This window comes from Balaenoptera borealis (assembly GCF_965194805.1).
Source record: "Balaenoptera borealis genome assembly, chromosome: 13".
NCBI classification, from domain to species: Eukaryota; Metazoa; Chordata; class Mammalia; order Artiodactyla; family Balaenopteridae; genus Balaenoptera; species Balaenoptera borealis.
Window position 1 is genome coordinate 68,744,103 of NC_138870.1, and position 21,320 is coordinate 68,765,422.

At 35.5% G+C, this 21,320-nt stretch overlaps 1 protein-coding gene across 13 annotated transcripts in view; it reads right to left on the reverse strand.

Annotated features, from left to right (window-relative positions):
• The window catches only part of PPFIA2 (PTPRF interacting protein alpha 2), a 468,430-nt gene that overhangs the window by 125,726 nt on the left and 321,384 nt on the right, over nucleotides 1-21,320 (reverse strand). For all 13 annotated transcript variants that reach the window (XM_082350737.1, XM_082350734.1, XM_082350735.1 and 10 more), the window contains one exon: nucleotides 14,905-15,021. In XM_082350737.1, coding sequence (XP_082206863.1) covers nucleotides 14,905-15,021 — 117 coding nt within the window. The remainder of the gene's footprint in view (nucleotides 1-14,904; nucleotides 15,022-21,320) is intronic.

Consider the following 21,320-nt stretch of genomic DNA (forward strand, 5'->3'; position numbering starts at 1 on the left):
CTAGAGTAATGACAAATTATAATAATAGCTAACATTTATTGAGTACTTATCCAAGAAATTATAGCTAAAAATTTTTCTGGCTCTAAGCTTTCATTTGTAACAATTACTCCATTTCCCTAACATTATTAAGTTCTGACTAAGTGTCAGGTACTGTTCCACATGCATTATGTGCATAAACTCTTTAATCCCTGTAACAACCTATTGGATACAGAAAAGGAAATTGAAGCACAGAATGTATTTTACTTAAGGTCACACTACTAAAAAGTCATAAGATTAAGATTTGAATGAAGGTATTCCAGTTTCATATTCCTAGGAGTCTGTACTTTCTCTCTACCTACCCCTCTCCTTACTTCCTTCTTTTGTCAATTTTCTCTCTCTTTCTTTTTTTGTTCATTCTCTCTTGTTCATTTATCATTTCATTTATCCATTCATTAAATCTACTTATTGTTTCATTTATTCATTCATTCAATCACCAAAACTCTGTTTAGCTTCTACCATATGCCAGACACTAGGTTGGGTACTCAGAATATGAAGACTCCTGCTTAAATGCAGCATAATGTGGGAAAAAAGAATAAACCAAATAAAGCAACCAATTAACCAAATTCATAAGGACCAGATAGCAATTCAGCACTGGGGATTCCTAATGCTTCAAGGCTATGGCTTTTGGGCATCTGCCTACACTGTTTTTGTTAATCTCCATATTGCTTTTAGCTCTCAAAAATCAGACCTGACTTCAGGTTTCAAATCTTGTCCAACAAATAACAACATTTTGTCTTTGATTTGAAATTCTCCAGTACAGAATTCACAGCTGTTACGTCTAATTCCACAGTGACTCCTTAAATCTGTTTCATTATATGTAAATCATTTATTTACAATCCCTGCAAACCTAGAGCCTATAACAAAGCAGAACTAATATTTGTATTCCACATCAGTTATTCTCAACCATTAGAATCCTTGGAAGAACTGAATAAAAATATAGAATGGAAACCACTCTAGACCATATGCAAGGGTGGGGTCCAGACATATAATTGTTTTTAAATCTCCCTAAGTAATTGCAATGTTTAGTTGAGATTAAGAACCACAGATCTATATTATCCAGGTACTTTACTAATAACTGTATCTAATTTATTCATCAAACCTAAAAAACTGGCATAAAGAGGAAAAGCTTCAAAGTAATAAAATAATAAAATATTTGGTGAAATAAATGTAATAAAAGATGTGATAATAGACCCAAGAATATTAGACTCTAGAATCAACTTATTATTTTTTAATGTAATATTTCAAACGGAACGACTTGACTTTATCTCTTATTTCTGAAAGATGAGAAGAAACAAACCTCTATAATAGAATTGACTAAATATTGCCCTGCTTGGAAGGTTTCTAGACCAGATGATTTCTTTTTTTTTTTTTTAATAAATGTATTTATTTTTATTTATTAATTTTTGGCTGCATTGGGTCTTCGTTGAGGTGCGTGGGCTTCTCATTGTGGTGGCTTCTCTTTTTGCAGAGCATGGGCTCTAGGCACGCAGGCTTCAGTAGTTGTGGCACGCAGGCTCTAGCATGCAGGCTCAGTAGTTGTGGCACACGGGCTTAGTTGCTCTGCGGCATGTGGGATCTTCCTGGACCAGGGCTCGAACCCATGTCCCCTGCATTGGCAGGCAGATTCTCAACCACTGAGCCACCAGGGGAGCCCCCCCAGATGATTTCTTATAGTTACTTCTCCATTAATAATTTTACTGTTAAACACTGAGATATGCAAACTCATTATGATACAGTAAATTCCTGACAATTTTATTCAATTAAAATATCCAGCAATAGACCTTTGCTTGTCGGTTCTTAGTTTAATGTGATCAATAGTGTTTTGTTAATAAGTATAAAACAGATTTATTATCTTTACAGAAATTCTAGGCCACTTTTTAATTTCCACTGAATTTAAGAATCTTTTCATCTGAGGAATTTCTGTTATTCTGAAGTTCTTATAATGCTTAAACTAGAATACACATCATTCACTAGCTGATGTATGTGGCTTAATAGACATATACTTCATTTTTATAGTGTCTTAAATCTAAATAAAAGATGAGAAATTTCTAGTCAATTGTTGCCATGATCAATGTTAATAACACTCATAAATATAAAAAGTAGCTATTTCTCATATTACAACATGAAATAAAAATATTGAATTATTAATGTGGAAAAACATTCATCTGTACAATTCTTAATCTATATAATTAGAAGATATAAGTAGATGAAGTGTGCATAAGGAGTTATTTTGTTTGTTATTGTTTTTTATTTTTGTTTTCAATTGAAAGTCTTCAAATGTTTCTTTGTTCAGCTATAGAATACAGAAGTAACACTGAAGAGGATCTTTCTAGCTGGAAGAATTACTAAGCAGTCCTTTTAGATATGTAAATATAAGAAAAGTATACACCCCTGTCCCAGAGGAAGAATATTTAGTGGAGCCTTGATAAATGATTTCTTCCACAGTGTTTTGATGGGGCGGGGTGGTGGGGGGAGGGGGTTTGCACAATTAGCATGAAACCTCTGGAGGGAGAGGAAAAGAGAGACTTTTTTTTTTTTAACATCTTTATTGGAGTATAATTGCTTTACAATGGTGTTTTAGTTTCTTCTTTATAACAAAGTGAATCAGTTATACATACACATATATCCCCATATCTCCTCCCTCTTGCGTCTCCCTCCCTCCCACCCTCCCTATCCCACCCCTCTAGATGGTCACAAAGCACCAAGCTGATCTCCCTGTGCTACGTGGCTGCTTCCCACTAGCTATCTATTATACATTTGGTAGTGTATATATGTCCATGCCACTCTCTCACTTCGTCCCTTCTCACTCCCCGTGTCCTCAAGTCCATTCTCTAGTAGGTCTGTGTCTTTATTCCTGTCTTGCCCCTAGGTTCTTCATGACCATTTCTTTTCTTTTCTTTTTTTTTTAGATTCCACATATATGTGTTAGCATACGATATTTGTTTTTCTCTTTCTGACTGACTTCCTCTGTATGACAGACTCTAGGTCCATCCAGCTCACTACAAATAACTCAATTTCATTTCTTTTTAATGGCTGAGTAATATTCCATTGTATATATATATGTGCCACATCTTCTTTATTCATTCATCTGTTGATGGACACTTAGGTTGCTTCCATGTCCTGGCTATTGTAAATAGAGCTGCAATGAACATTTTGGTACATGACTCTTTTTGAATTATGGTTTTCTCAGGGTATATGTCCAGTAGTGGGATTGCTGGGTTGTATGGTAGTTCTATTTTTAGTTTTTTAAGGAACCTCCATACTGTTCTCCATAGTGGCTGTATCAATTTACATTCCCACCAACAGTGCAAGAGGGTTCCCTTTCCTCCATACCCTCTCCAGCATTTATTGTTTGTAGATTTTTTGATGATGGCCATTCTGACTGCTGTGAGATGATATCTCATTGTAGTTTTGATTTGCATTTCTCTAATGATTAATGATGTTGAGAGACTTTCAATTGCTCTCCGTTTAATTGTGAAGTTCAGTGTTATTTCAAATTCTCTCACAGACTAAGACAATTGACTAGATCAGAAAGGGCTCCAAGAGATCACAAGGAGAATTTATCATGAGGGAAGTAAGAGTTTGGACTGAGACCTGAGTTCACTATCCAATGTCAGCAGGTTCCAGCTTGGTGTGTGGCTAAGACTGGAAAAACCTTCCTGGCTCAGTCATCTTGATGCATTTGGGAACTTAAGTGTGAAACTAAGCCTCAGTCTGATATAACTTGGAGAAAGGAAAACCTCTGAAGAACCACTCAGTTAGGGAATGAAACTACTGTTAGTGGAACTTCAAAACCAGGCCAGTGATTGGTATGGAATGGTTTCATTTAGCTTGTATGTCAGTGGGTTGTTGCAATAGTACCTGGGTGGCATTTGATTTTGAGGGGCCACCGATTTTGAAGTGATACTTTAAAGACTATAAAGTCAAGCATACCATTCTGACCCACGCTATTCCACACTGTATTGAACCAATATATAAGAAATAAAATCTAACAATCTGCCATACCTCTATGTGAAAAATTAAACAATTTTATAGAAGAACATAAAACAATACACAAATAAATGGAGACTCAAAACATATTACATATGGCAAGATAATATATCATAGAGGTGACTATTCTCCCCAAATTAATTAATTTATTTAAGCAATTTCAGTGAAAATATCAATAGGGTTTTAAAATGGGAATTAAAAAGCTGATATTATAATTAAACTCTAAGGATCAAGATTTAGTGTTATAATAGTTAAAATAGTGTGGTATTTATTTATTTAACATATTCTTATTAAGGGATTACCATGTGCCACGAGCTGTTCTAGGCACCTAAGGTTCACCAGGAATAAAACAGATTTTAACCCTCATGGAGTTTATTCTTAGCTGGGGTGACAGACTATAAATTATAGACATTATAAATAAATGAATTATACTTTATATTAGAATATTAGAATATATTGATGACATTTGAACAAAGGCTTGATGGAAGTGAGGATAGCCACACAGATATCTGGAAGAAGGGCATTCTCGACAGAAGGAAGGGCAAGTCAGAAGTAAACAGGAGGCCAGTGTGGCTGGGGTGATGGTGGAGATGAAGTCATAAAATGAGGAAAGTTAAATCATGCAGAGCCTTGTGTAAATGGGAAGCATTTGCAGAGTTTTGAGCATATGATTGACACGTTCAGATTTATGTTTTAAAGCATCACTCTGATTCATGTCATGTTAAAAATAGACAATAAGGGCCCACAAGAGAAGCAGAGAGACTTGGAAGGAGGTGATTACAATAATCTAGGTGAGAGATGATAGTGGTTTAGAGCACAGTGCTTAGTGGAAGTGGTGAGAAGTGGCAGATTCTGGATATATTTTGAAAGTAGAGCAAATAGAATTTCTTTACAGTTTGATGTGGGGTGTGAGACACAGGGAGGACTTGAGGATAACTCCAAATTCTTTACATTGAACAACTGGAAAGGTGAGATTTCCATCATTTGAGATGGAGAAGATGCAGGGAGTTTTGGAGGGGAATATCAAAAGGTAAGGTTTTTGACATTTTAAGGTTCAGTACCTTTTAGATACACATGTGGAGATGATAGATGTTCAATAGGCAGTTGGATATATATATACTTGGTTGTAGGGTCTGTAGAGGTAAAGATTTGTAAGTCATTAGCATATGGACAGCATTTAAGGCTATGAGGCTGATTGAAATCACTGACAGAAAAGATGGAGAACCGAGCCCCGGGTCACCTCAACATTAAGAATTCAAGAAGAAAACAGGCAATATAGCCAATATTTTATAGTAACTCTAAATGGAGTATAATCTATAAAAATACTGAACTACTATGTTGTACACCTAAAACTAATATAATATTGTAAATCAACTATACTTTAATAAACAAACAAACAAACAAATAAATATTAGAGCAAGGTCTGACCTTGAGAATGTAAACTTTCTGGAATTTGAAAAAATCTTGGAAAGTATATAGGAGTTTCCATTGGATGGGGATAGGAGTTTAAAGCAAATTTAATGTAACTCTCAGGACAAAATAATCTCTCACTGGACATAAAGTACCTATCTATATGCTTAAAAAAAAGAAGTCAGGAAGAAGAATACGATCCAAGGAAAGAGACTGAGACAGAGCCACTGGTGAGGGAAGAGAAAAACAGAGAGTGAAGTTTCCTATACTGCAAGTGAAAAATAAAGGCGAATCTAATAAAAAAAAAAAAAAGGTGAACAACTATGACATCAACTCAAGAAGGGCTGAGAATTGGCCACTGTATTTAGCAATATAAAATTAGTGAGGATGGTAACAGGAGAGGTTTCTGTGTAGTGGTGGAGCAAAGACCTTCCTGGAATAGGTTTACAAAGAAAGCAAAGAAAGCAACTAGGGAGAGTGAGTAGATGACCCTTTCGAAGAGCTTTGCTGCACAGGGGAGTAGAAAATAGAGCAATAGCTGATGCTATAAGTAGGACCAAAAGAGAATTTCTTTTAAGTTGGAAGAACTTTGTATGTTATAGGAATGGGATGGATGAAGAAAAAAACTGATGGCAAAGGAGAGCACAGTAAGAGTCGCTGGAGAAGTACACTTGACTAGATGATTGTGGAGACATCACATGGTGTAACTCACGGGTGTAACAAAGTTTTCTTTGTCTAAGGTTTTTTGTTGTTGTTTTTTAAATTTTTTTTAAAGACTCATGCTCAGTCTAATAAGCTCTTTCATGCTTTTAGACATCTGGACAGATTTAAGACTTTGCTTAAAGTAAATACTCTTATATTTTGAAATCCATGAAATCAGGTAGTTTATATGCTACCTTTTTCACCCATGTTCACTTTTAATATTTGTATACTTGTTACACTATTTATCTCAGCTCATCCTGCTCACAAGCTATCTGACTTTGAGCCAGTAATCTTTGCTCTACAAACATCACAGGGTTATTACAGGAATCCAATAAAACAACTATGTAAAAGTACTTTTGGAAAATGTAAAGGGCTTTATACAAGTTATTTATCTTGTTCTCATTGGCATGTAGCCCTTTTGTTAATGAGGTTTACAGACAGCTTTGAAGAACAGTCTGCCTATCTTTAAAAGGCCAGAGCCAGCATTAAGGAATATTTTTCAGAATACTCATTTTGGCACATGCAATTCTCTTGCAGATAAAGGGAATTTCTGGTCATACAAGTTTAGGAAACACTGTGTACTATGTTTCCCCTTGGGCAATTTTAATAAATTTTAATAAATACTATAGTAAAGATAACAGTTCAAAATTGTATAGCATAATATATACTAATATTCTTGTCCTGAGAAATCTCTTTTTTGGGGAGAGTGGGTTCTGTAAAACATCCATTAAATTTCTGGGGAACTCGTGCTTCATGAGAAATGTTAAGATGGATAAACTCTACCAAAGTGAAAAATAAAATTAGGCCAATTGCAGAACATCTGAATGATGGACTTAAAAATTCTCCTGGATTGGCTTAAAGATCAGACAAAGCAATGAAGAGGGAAGGAAAAGTATTTGTTCTTCTCTATATCCCTATAAGAAAGCAGCGTCCCTGTCACAGACTAGACACTCAAATTATGCCAATAGGACAGAGATAAATGAACAAACTTTCTGTCAAACTCTTGTGAATCACTCAGCCTTTTAAAGTCTGAAACTATCCTACTTCAGCAAAAAATTGTTTTTTCTGCTTCTCTCAAATCTGGGCTAATAATATAAATGATACTAAATTTGTTATTAAAGATGGAGGAGTCAATTCCACTTTCACTTCCCATCTATTAAAAGTATAGTGAAAGGGGCTTCCCTGGTGGCGCAGTGGTTGAGAATCTGCCTGCCAATGCAGGGGACATGGGTTTGAGCCCTGGTCTGGGAAGATCCCACATGCCGCGGAGCAACTAGGTCCGTGAGCCACAACTACTGAGCCTGCGCGTCTGGAGCCTGTGCTCCACAACAAGAGAGGCCGCGACGGTGAGAGGCCCGCGCACCGCGAAGAGTGGCCCCCGCTCGCCGCAACTAGAGAAAGCCCTCGCACAGAAACGAAGACCCAACACAGCCATAAATAAATAAATAGATAAATAAATAAATTAAAAAAAAAAAAGTATAGTGAAAGCATAAAAATCCAGTCACTGCATTCAGAGAGAGATTTGTTTTGAACTTAGTAAGTTTCCATACAACATTAGATTTTTACTTCTTATTTTTGCCATTGTATATAAAAGATGACTTTTGGTCATAATCTTCCTAGCCTATAAAATTGATACTCAACTCCTATAAAATTGATACAGTCTAACTTCCTGTGCATATGGATGAACCATGAAACAGCCTAACCTTGCCTCTTCTGGGCCCTTTTCTAGCCAATCGTAGTCCTCTAGGCCACTCCTGCCTCATATATCGAGGGCTATACTTGGACCTTCTTTTTGTTAGGAGGTGTGCCAATCCCCAAATAGCAAATTCATAAACCCCATAGGTCTGTTTCGTTTCATTGCTTGAAAATTCAATTGATGAATTAAAAGAGAAGTATACACTATTATCATGTCATTATGAGAAATTAGATCACTACACAGGGGATCAACACACAGAAGAAAATATTCTGTTAGGGCTATTCAGATGTAAAAAAATTCAAATGATAATTATCTTTGATACAGAGAAGAAACTGGGGCTTAATCAATAATGTATAAAATAAGCCACAATTAACAAAGAACTGAATTTTTGGATGAACAGTTACTGGCAGTAGTTGACATGGAGTGAAGAAGGCATAAAAATGGGCAAAATACAGTTAATAACTGGACACATCCCTATGGATGAGGGCTTTCAGCTGGAACATAGCAGAGATCTTTGAAAGAATAGCATTTGTGATAAATGGTATCTTATAGTATTTTTAAATAGATATGTGGTATATTCATAAGCCAAACATTTAAACATACAGCTAACAGGTTTGTATGAGACTATGTAGAATCTGTATATTATGGTATTTCATAATATGGCACAATAGCATGAGGAAATAAAGGTCTTTTGTCATTACTGAGGTGCATATTGCTCACATAGTTATATCAACTTTTTCTAAGTGCCCATTTTTGTCCTTGGTGGTTCAGTCTAAAACAGCCTTGTATCACTAAAAATCCACAAAACCCTTACTTTTGGTAAAGGCACATCCCATATTTCATCTTTTATAAAACTTCAGCTCAGTGTCCTTCATGTACAGAATGCAACCATTAGACAATTACTAGATTCTGATCTCAGAATTACTCTTGCCACCGATTCTTCATTTTGTTTTACATGTTTTTGGCCAAGTTCTTCTGCCTATCTGGCATGAATTAAAGAAGTGAAAAAATGCAAACAAAAATCTATTTCTGATTTTATATTTCTTCAGCCTGCACATTTACATATTACCCATCTATTATGTCGCATTTTATTAATTTAAAGAACAGTCACAAATTAATGTCAAATTCTAAGAGGAGAGAATAACAAGGGCAACACTTTTGAAAAGGGGAGCATCAGCTCGGTTCATGCAGAGTACCTAAGTTCAAAGTGGGGTGACAAGCAGAGAAGCTTGAGAGGTGAGAAGAGGCCAGCCAGTTTGGAAAGGACCTCCCATGACGTGCCAAGGATGTGTTGTTGTGTGATCACTGGAAAGATCAGCCACCCTTAGCTCTGGGAAGAACTACGGTAATTCCTCAGTCACTAATGAACAAAAAAATATCAAAATGCATTGCATATAGTAAAGTGTAACTACTGTTTTGTGAAACTTCAGTTTCAGTTTTACACCCACATGCACACAGATGTATACATATACATGCACACATACGTGTGTGCGCAGTAAAATGTTGCAACTAAATCATATTTCTTACAGTGGGTAGCAGATGGGTCCTTAGTGTGTGTGGAGCCCAAGGCAAAAGAGCAAAGAGAGGCCTACATGCCATAACTCCAAATATGTAACAATTATACATCAAGCTAACAAACTGTCAAATAAAAATATGTCCTACTATCTTCCTTGAAATAATACCTTCACACTGGCTTTTAGGCCAGAATGAATAATTCTCAGACTCCTTGAAGTTCCACACCAGAACTTAGTTACCCAGATATGGCCCTGGACTGCAGCCTGCTCTCCTTCTCTTCTCAGCCTCAGCTCCTTCCAGAATACTGGTCTGTTTTACCTGTGTATATGTGGATACCTCAGTCAGCGCTTTTAAACTCTGTGGGACCCAAAAAACAGGCATCCCTTGGCCTCTTCTTAGGTCTAGGGATGGGTGCACCGGAGGGCGGGCAGGGACAGATGTTGCTCCTAGAAACAAGCTCATACAGGCCCTGAAGGCTAAGGTCTGTGTGGTCAGAAAGTCTGGGCTGCCAGGAACTTGGCGTGTGGTCAAAAAGGGGTGCTGGTGTGGCTCACACCTGTGCAATTTCCCCTGGTCCCACGGACTCTTCATCCTTAGGGAGAGGCACAGAAGGCCAGAGATAGACCTGCTAAATTGTGGACCCCTCTTGCCCAGGTTTAAAAGCCATACTCATAGCAGTTAAAAATTTTAAATGCCACTGCCTTGGAGCATCTGTTCAGAGTAAAAAAATACAACAGAGATTTTTGGGAAAAAAAGTAAAGAATTAAAAAAAAATCATACTCAAGTAGAATAAAATAATCAACTCTAGACAAATAAATATGTGTAATTATGAAAGACTAAAAGATCAGAAAAAAGTAAGGTTGGATTAGAATGAATTTTCAAAAATCAATAATAACACCTAGAGAAAGCATCCTGGCATGAAGGAACATGAGAGTACAAAGGAGGTGAGAAGACCGGGGTTCTCGTCCTGCTCTGGACAAATAAGTCATTTAGTTTTTCTAAGTAGGCATCAATTTCATTGTCTGTAAAATTAAGAAAAGGAAAAAAAGTCTCTAACTGCTTCAGAAGTCTTATATGTGAAAAAATGATAAATGGACATAAAATTGTAGTGCAACTGATTTTTTAAAAAGTATCTAATCAGGATGCTTCCATGTTTAAAACACTTCTATGTTTTCCCATTGCTCTGAAAATAAAATTGGACTCCTTATTACAGCCGACAAGAACTTAAATGATCTGGCCCCTGCTCACCGCCCCTGTGTGCCCTGTCTCCTGCTTCTTCCTCTCCTGACAACTAGACTACATTACCCTGCCATCCTTTCTTCCCAAGAACGTGCCCAAGAAGCTCTTTCCCACTGTCGGTGCATTGGCACTTAGTGTTTCCTTTGTTTCAAAAACTCTAAGCTTTTCCATTGACTCTCTGTACTCTTTTGGGTTCCGGTTCAAACTCCACCTCCTGAAAAGCCCTTCAGTGCCATGTCGACTTATCCTCCCCACCCACCTCGCACCTGCCCCTTGATCACATTCACTCCCTTTTACATGTATGTGTTTATTGTCTGTGCCCTCATCTGCCCTATTCATTAGCGCCCCAACCACCCAGAACGGGACAAATTTCCCAGCACTTCAGTAAGGTCACCGCTAAATATTTATTGAAAAATTAATGACCATGAGAACACAGTATTAATAAATATTATAACCATACTGTTTATTGCTTGTAATCAATGTGTCAAGAATTTTGTCATTCATAGTCAGTGTTTCTATTCTTTACGACGAAGCTACAAGTTAGGCATGACTATTTACCTGTAACTGATACTCAGGGAGGTTACAGAGTAAGGACACCCAGGTAGTTATTGGCAGAGATGGGATTTGAATCCAGGTCTACTGACTTCAAACAAGTCACTGTTCCACACTGCCTCTCTGACACTTCCTGTCACAATTAATGTATCCCTCCTTTAAACTCTAGTATCATTTTTGACACCACTTTATTCATCATGTTTTGCAATATTAATTTGGGCAGATTATTTTCACTGCATATTATTTTCACTTTTGCAAGTTTTACAGGGAATGTCTTCTGAATCTCAACCACTGCCTAACATACTACTTACCCACATTACCTAGCAAACATTTGCAGCTGGAAAAAATAATTGGAAGTACAGAATATATGAGCCAGGAGCATTACTATCTCTTTTACAAATGAAGCATGTTTATTAAAATTTCTTTTTCACAAGTTAACTCCCCTCTGGAAAGCAACAGGAAGAAAGTTATGGATCCTAGTCCTGAACTTTTAATGAGGTAAAATTTAGTGTTCTGAAAATTTTTTTATTATCCCGTGGATAATTATGCTCTTCTAGAACACCTGATTAAATCCATGGCGCACAGAAACAAAATTGTTTCAGTTAAGCTTATTTTTTCTTTTCATCTTTGTTTTCAAAATGTTGGTAATAATTACACAACTTTTCTATGAGTAATAGGCCTGTTTCGGAGTGTGCTTTTATGAGACTATTTTTATCAACTATTTTGTGAACAGAGTTTTCAAGCCACTGCCGTAAAACCTCTCCTGTTGGCTAATAACCCACCCTGACTATGTAATTTAAGTAACTTTACTGCCCTAAACAAAGGGCGATCCTTGTGACTAGGATTTGCAAGTCACTTTCTGACAGCTCCACAGTACCTGACAATAGTTTCATGTTTCCTCCAAACAACCCCTGTGCAGTTTATACACTAATACTACAGTCATCCTACGCTGATAACCTTCGCTACTCCCCAATATAGACACTCCCCAAAATAATATTCTCTTTTCCTTTGTTTTAATATACCTTTTAAACACTTGTTACTGAAAAATTAAGTGTTAGGATTTAAATTACAATCTTATAACACTTGTTATTTAACGGTATTAACATACCTTAAATAATCCTGTTATTGGGGATAATTTCGAAAAAATGATTTATAATGTTCAGGTGCATAATTTAGCAGTATTTATAAAAGGATGATAAAAATAATAATTAGGATATTATTTCAGCTTTTATCAAAAAATGTCTGCAGTTAGAAGATGAATAAGTTCTGGGGATCTAATGTACAGCAAGGTGACTATAGTTAATATTGTATAATTGAAAGTTGTTAAGAAAGTAAATCTTAAATGTTCTCACCACACACACACACACGGTGATGAATGAATTAACCAATCTTATCATGGTAATCATTTTACAATATATACTTATACAAAATCATCACACTGTATACCTTAATTTTACACAATCTGTAGAGCAAACCATCACATTGCACACCTGAAACTTATATAATCTTATATGTCAATTATATCTCAATAAAGTTGAAAACAAAGGAAATATCAGGCAAAGAAATATGATATAAATAAAACTTTTAAAGTACTTTCTTGAATCATCTCAGGAGTAATATGAATTAAAGCACAGTTTATTTATTTTTAAAATTAAAAAAAATATGACATATATTTTAGGATTACATTGCAGGATAGGGGCATGATATTTTTAAAAATACTAGTATATCATTATTTCAAAGCATTTGGAAATCACTCTTCCTACAATATTGGGAAATTTAAAATAAGTATGCCGATAATCACAATGTTTAAAAATCTTTAGTTACATCTATAAAAAAGTGTGAGTGAGTTAGCAATGGCACAGAATTTCTCTTCTACACTGGCTGAAATGCCTTCACCCAGAACTGGAAGGCAAAGAAAGTTAAAGACAAGTACTTTAGGTCTTCAAATACTCAGAATCCTCCACATATATACCACTATCTGTTGAGTCCAATAGAGACAAACATCATTTATTCATAGGTCCTCATCCTAATTCTGTAATCAGTTTCTGAAAATTAATCTGACATGAATTGTCTTATATTCTATAATGCCTAAATATTTTGGGGTTATATCTTAAAAAAAATAATATTTGAAAAAAACTACATGTATGAGTACCCCACTCCCCAGAAGTACTAGAGGAATGCTTTAAGCACCAAATGGTTTGTTAGCGAATAGACAAGATCTTAAGTTCTTTATGCCTTTGAAAGCATATTTCTTTAATTTTAGTCCAGATTAGCATAATATGGCATCACTATATTTTGAAGACTTCTAAGAAAAAGACAAGATGACCATAAAGTCCATTTTCATACTCAAACCAATGTCATTCTGTAATTCTCTGGGGAAAGGTATAGCACTGTATTACTGATGACATAATTAAAATGAAACAGTAATAGTAAAATGACATGTTAGTTTCCTAAACTGAGGATTGTGTGCAAATGCCCTATTCTAAAGAGCTTGGTGGTCTATTTACTGAATTAATGTCAGTTTAATTATCTGAAGAAAAGAGGAATAAGTTTTATTCAAATTTGAAATATAGCTCATGAAATCTAGCTGTCAGATTGTAGCTTATTGTTAATACCTAGCTTAAGATTTCTATAAAATACATGGATAAAGGGTAAAATAGTAAAGCCTTTAATGAAGAGTTGTTTGCTTCTCAGCCACCAGAATTGATGGCGGTCTCAGGAAATGTCTGGTTGACTTGGCTTCTTTTGCTTTTACAGTTGAAGGAGGAAACATAAGAAGCTCCTCCATTTGTTTCAACTGGAAAAATGAGGAAGTGCTCAATTTATTTTATGATAAGAAGTCTAGTGCTATTTGTTTTGTGGTACGGTCACTTGCTTCTTAATCGCTATGTTTTAAAACCTCCTGATATTCCAAATGACACCAATTTAGCTACCTGATTTATGAGGTCTTGATGATTAAGGAGCTCAAGCATCCAGAGCTATAACTTGCAAATATCCAGGAGATGGTCTAAGCCTCATGTGCAGGATGTGCAAATGCCTATGTCATCTTAATCTGATTCCAGACCTACCAGCAACTGACCTTCTTTCTCCTGTGCTGGGAACAAGTGGTTCAGCACAGAAAAGCGCCAAACAGACTGTTGGTTTCCTTGGCCTGGGTCTATGCCCCACCCGAAAGGAAAATCAATTCCTTCTAAAAAACAGTAAAAGTCTAATGACTTCAGATATCTTTTTACGTAATTTCTCATTAACTGGAGTACTGCTGTGGTCTTATCAAACACATGGAAAATAATAAGTCAAATAAGATATTATAAAAAATTTTTGCAGTGATAAGCCATAGATTAGTCATGAATTGTACATAATACCACTTATAAATCAAAATTATTGTTACTGTACTTTAAACAGTCCTGGATATAGATTATTAATATATCTATAGAGATATATAGATATATTTAGATATTTATTCAATTTATATTCAATTATAGATACGTTCAAACAGATATGTAATTAAATTCTTTTTAAGAGAATCAAGTTAATAGCAAGTAATGAAAAATTCAAATATATATATGTGCATAAACCCACACATATTTTTGAGAGAATCAAATTAGGAGCAATTAATGATAAAGGAAATAATACTGCACTTTTGATCAACAAGTCAAAACACAGTAATGTTTATTACATGAATGACACAAATATTTCATACTCCTGTCAAATGATACAGCAAGTAAACACTTCCATGTAAGAGCATGTCATATGTGTCATACCTTTTCATGGACTTTCTGCCCAGGTTCCATCCCTTCAAGATGTTCTGACTCTGTGGATCCCTCACTTGATGCCATTTTTCTTTGTATATGAACATTTTGTTCACGCAAGGCAACAATCTGCAAAATAAAAGCACTATGCCTTTAAAATCTAAGATAGAGCATGAAATATAAGAAAACTGAGTTTACTTGACTGTGGCTAAGAACTAATGAATACAAACAAATAGTCAGAAAATAAACATTAAATTTTACTCATATTATTAGTTCAAAAATATTTCTAAGATTTAGGTTAGCATTTCAAATAACATTTATAATATTTATAGGAATGTGAAATTAAGAAAATATTTTCTAGTTGGAAAATGTATCTATCTGGTTTGAAATGTTTTTAAATCAGTGGCATGACCCATGTGTTATTAATTCAGAAATTACTTTTTAATTTAACTTATGAAATATAATAAAATTTGTATTAGTCTGAATTTTTAAAGTATGAAAGAAAGATAAATCAGAAAATTGACAACTAAAGACTAATGTGAGCACATTCATCTTCCCTAAGAGACAGCACATCTGCAATTTTAAAACAAGCAAATAAATAAGCTGGCCTTAAACAATTTGTGCCACTATCATGAGCACTTAGAATTAAACTGGTCTCATTGTCATTATTTTAACGGCCATTATTTTAGCACTTCTAGTCCAAATATAGTTAATTTACAAAAAAAAAATTCTCAGAAGGCAATTAATTTTTGCAGAATTTTAGCTCAGATTTATACACATGATACTTTGAACTAAGAAACAGATTCCCAGATAGTTGTAGTTTAAGTGATCTTAATAATATATAGAGTAGAAAATCACATTACAGCATTTTAAAAATATATTTGCTATTCATACATATTATTTTGAAAATATTTACATTACATTAATACCATAAATTATTTGTTTCTTGGCAAGTTTTATTATAGTATCAACTCAGATATAGAGTCAGTATTGGTTCTAGGGGAAATCAATGTCCATAGTATTTAGTACATATTAAGCATATAAGTTTAATATGATTCAATATTTATTGAATATTTATTGAATTTTATATTTATATTGAATATTTATATTAAATAAATATAGAATCATATTAAAATTATAAGTTGAAATTATGAGACCAACATGTCACACAAAGAATTATCAAGTAAACAAAAGACATGGAGAGATTGGGTATGTGTCCTGCTGCCTGCCATTGCTGCCCACATGCCAATGATATATTCATGAGAAAAAGTGATTTTGCATATGACCTCCAGCAATTCAACACATAACTTATCATTTCTTAAGGGTATATCACCACATAATGAAGAACAACTCTGTAAAAGCTCTTCTCTCCTGTAGTACTGCAATCACCAAATAATTGGTTCCCTTCCTCCCATTCTTGCCCATCTACAATCTATCATCCACAAAGCAGCCAGATTCATCTTTTAAACTTAAGTTATATCGTGTCACTCTTCAGCTTGCCAAAGAACTGCTCTGTTTTCCCAACTTGTTTAGCATAATTTTAAACTTCTTAACAAGGTCTATAACACCCTACATGATTCCTTCGGCCACAATGGCCTCCTTTCTGTCCCTCAAACAGACCTGGCACTTTCTCATCCAGAACTGAGGAACTTGCTGATCTTCCTGCCTGAAAGATTCTTCCCCAGCTCAGACTACAGCTGACACAATCTCAGCTTTCAAAAGTCAGCTGAAAAACCTACTTCTCAGACAAAGTGTACCTAGCCATTATACTTTGTACAATATATCTGTGTTTATTTTGGTGTGTATCTTACTCATTAAAATCTAATATTTTATTCCTTTATTTTCGTACTCACTTTGCTTGTTTATTTAGCTAGCAGAAAGTCCTAATGATATCTCATGGGAAAATAATTTTCAAAGGAGTACATTATTGACAACAACATTTTCATATGAAGCAGCACATCACATTAGTATGTGCAGGGATTCAATATAAATGTTAAATTAAATAATAAATGGATATAGAAAAACAAAGAATGTAAACCTAATTCATTCAGAAATAACAAAAGATAAAGATTTACTGTGCTTGAGAATCATCAGACATTCCTCTCATGTTAGTTAGTGTAGAAATGAATTACATCAAAGAAAAAACAAGAATGAAATAGTCCCTGGATATATCATTTTCATATTACATTCTTAACATCTTTCTCTTGCATAAATCAATAATATTATATTATAATCAATACATAATAAAACTTTATTATGAATTTTTTAATTAAACTATTGTATACTGACATTTCACTAAGATAACATCCATGACTTAAATATGTTAAGACAACAGTAACAATAAATTTTAAAATTCTATGCTTTTTCTTCCATTATTTAATTAGAAGTGAAGAGAGACCTTTTTAAAAAATATTTAAACATCAAACTTAACTCTTAGTTTACACAATAACTTCAATTTGTTTAGTAGTTCAGATAAATATCAAATACACCCTAGTGCCTAAAACAAAGCAGTCCATCTATAAAGATTTACTGAATGACTCAGTGAAATGATAAATTAATGACCTTAATTAGAAAAGTCAAAACACCAAATTCACATGGAAAACCTTATGCAAATATGGTTGTGCCACTATATTAAAAAATTACAAACTTCCAGTTTTTCATAAAATATATACATGGCAATTAATTCCAAGAAAGACAAACTTTTCAACCACTAACATGCAAACTTTACTTTTTCTAAAAAATCAGTCCTGCAAATTAGATTTTTGAAACTGGAGAATTGATGCAGGATCCTCTATATTCTCTATCATTCTAATATGATTATATTCTGTTCTATTTTTGCTCAATAACAAATTATCCTGGGTAGTTATGAAAGCAAAGCTTCAGCATCTGATTTTATTGTAGGTGTTAATAAGCTTGATTCTTTTTCCTTTCACACTGGGGAAAGTGAGATGTTCTCTCCTGCAAATACAACTTTGGGGGTTGGGTCTGCTCTTCTGTGTGTTCAAAAGGGCAGAGAGGGTCACCTAGAAATCTGTAGCTGGAGGTAGCACAGGCCTTTTTAGGAAATTCTCCCAGCTGGCTTGACAAAGGAATGCAGTAGGTGGCTTGAGAAGTGGTTTACAAATATAGCAAGCAGAATGAAAAGTGGCTGATAACCTTAAAACATTCTCTGGGCTCTACTGACAGAAAAAGCTGTTAAAGGGAGGGTTCAAGTGACTCGTCTAGAATAGTTAAGTAGGACTGGATCCCTCACTGTTAAACAGAATGATTTACAAATAGGATGGCGTGGTGGTTAGGACAAATCACTTCTGGGGAGTCTCTGTTGCATACTCAGTTGTGACATAAATGCAACAATGCACCGGAAACCCACTATGTGCCAAGAACTGTGTTGAACTATTTTAATCTGCAAATTAGGTCCTATGATCCACATTTAACAAGTGATTAAACTGAGATAAAGAGAATTTAATGAGAACTAAGGAATCAAATAAAAGTCCTTATCTTTATACTTTTTACTATGTCACATTGTCTCACATGGCTTTGCATTTGGGCTCTGTTAAGTCAGGGGAAGTTAATGGTGGGTGAGGATGGGGAGGAAGCATTTCCTTTCCAAGTTCTGCTACCCTCCCACCTTGGAATCCTTTGTACTTCATTGAACTATGGACCCCTCCCTGGACAGATTCACATGTAGGCAGAATTTTGCATGCATTTCCACACATACCAATCCACTGAGGCCCATGGAACACTGGTCAAGAGAAACTTTTCTACAGTCATTTTAACTGATTAACCATGATTTGTCAAGTGTTTGTTGACATTTGTTTTAAAATGCCCAGAATTCATTCATATTCCTTTTGGTGACAACATCTTACATTTTCACTGGGGAATTTTCCTTCCCCACTCTAATCTTAGAGAGACTGTCAATCAGGGGGCCAGAGCTCATGGCAAATGGGTGGGCACATGATCTAAGCCAGGGCAATTAGAACATTCCTTGAGAGAAGTTTCTGGCAGAGATATGGGGGAAGAGTCTCCTTTCTACTATGGAACGTAAGCTGGTGGGATAGGATCAGAGTGCTGTTTGCCATGAGTTCCTCCTCATAGAGAAGCAGGTAGAAAAGCTGGAGCCCTGATGAATTACTTCTGCTGCTGATTTTAGCCATAAATCAGCTCTATCCCTGGCATTTCAGTAAAATAAGCCCAAAATTTCCCCTCTGTGCTCAAACTTGTTTGGATTGGTTTTCTGTCACTTGTAACTAAAAGTGTCTTTGCACTTATTTGGGAGGTGGAAATGTGCCCTTCTGGCCAACCCGAGCCAGGTGCTTCCCAGACACCTCTCCTGCTCCTGGAGATCCATATGTTACAGAGATTTGGGGTGTATTTATTTATAAAAAGATGCATGCAACTCACGGGGGTGGGGGGGAATTTGGGGATCAACCGTTAACGAGTTCACATCTGATATTACTCAGCCATAAAAAAGAATGAAATAATGCCATTTGCAGCAACATGGATGGACCTAGAGATTGTCATACTGAGTGAAGTTAGTCAGACAGAGAAAGAGAAAAATCGTGTGATATCGCTTATATGAGGAATCTAAAAAGAAAGGATACAAATGAATGTATTTACAAAACAGAAACGGACTCACAGATTTAGAGAACGAACTTATGGTTACCGGGGGTGGGGGTGGGGAAGGGTGGAAGGAAGGGATAGTTAGGGAGTCTGGGATTGACATGTACACACTACTATATTTAAAAAGGATAACCCAAAGAATCTACTGTACAGCACAGGGACCTCTGCTCAATGTTATGTGGCAGCCTGGATGGGAGGGGAGTCTGGGGGAGAATGGATACATGTATATGTATGGCTGAGTCGCTTGGCTGTGCGCCTGAAACTATCACAACATTGCTTATCGGCTATACTCCAATACAAAATAAAAAGTTAAAAATTTTTTTTTAAAAATCTGGGGCAAAAAAAAAAAAAAGAGTTCTTTAGAAAAAAAGAATACATGAGGCTGTACCGGTACTCATCCTGGCTAGTCAAGGTGATGACGAGGAGGAAAAAAAAAAAAAAGGAAGAAGATAAAAGAATGACAGGTGACTCAAAAAGCTAACATACTTCAGCTAAAACTCTGGCATCTGTGTGATTCTTGCTCTCTGGCTTATTGCTTTGCCTTGACCCTTCTTTGTGTTTCCTGATAGCTCATTAAGCTTCTGACAGCCTGACTCACTGCTTCTAGGCACTCCCAAACCCATTATATTCCCAAGGCAGCCTTCCAAGTTTTTTTCTTTAAACCTTTGCCTCTGTCAGGTTGTTTTTGGCTCTTATCAATCTCTGACAAGCTCTGAGTTCACACAGTGGACTACTGGTGGTCTTGGTGGTCAGTCTTCTAGTCAGGAAAATTCCCCAGCCCCCATCCCTTTTTCTACCAGACTATTTCAGGGTTCCTAGCATGTCTTGCAACAGACTCTCTTCTATCCTCTTTCTCTGAAAAACAGTTTTCCTTGATGACCTGGAGAGATGCATTCATTTCACATATATTCATTGATATTTCACTGATGATATATCAGGTATTAGGAAAATTAATAGGGGGAAAAAGCAAAGTTCTTTAATTCATTCTTGTTGGGTGAGACAAACTATAAACAAAAATAAGTGGAATACCTTTTTAAATGGTGATAATTGCAAAGGGAAGATTAAAGCAAGGGAGGGATGCTATGAGGTGCAGTTTAATTAGGAATTAGGTGATTTCTGAGTATAGACCTGAAGATGAGAGGGAGGAAGCAATGTGACTATCTGGGAGAAAAACTTTCCAGGCAGAGAGTTCAGAAAATGAAATTCATTATTGAAAACAAAAGTTTGAGATTCATAAAAATGTTTTAGTGAGTTCATATGATGTAAGATGTCCTCTTCAAAAGATAGCTAAAACATCACTGAAAGTTGACATCTTGGAAACTTCAGGTATCAGGAAATGCACAGAAACATGTGATTCTTAAGAGAAATGTGATTTGGGAGAAAATAATAGAGTCTCTTTCATATCTCTATATTCTCACATTTCTGAAGTGTTTAAAATGTATTTTTTTTTCATATTTTGTTGCTCTTTATTTATTCCTAAACTTCCAAGTTTATCTGTGGGGTCATATTCCTTCAGCCTGAAGAACTTCCTTTAACTTTCTTTTAGAGCAGGCCCACAGATGATAAATTCTCTTAGTTTCCTTCATTGAGAATGTCTTTATTTTACTTTCATTCCTGAAGGATATTTTTTGCCAGATGTAGAGTTGTTGACAGTTCTTTTCTTGCAGCACTTTATTTTTTTATTATTGTTGTTATTTATTTATTTATTTTGGCTGTGTCACGTGGCATGCGGGATCTTAGCTCCCCGACCAGGGATCGAACCCATGCCCTCTGCTGTGGAAGCACAGAGTCCTAACCACTGGACTGCC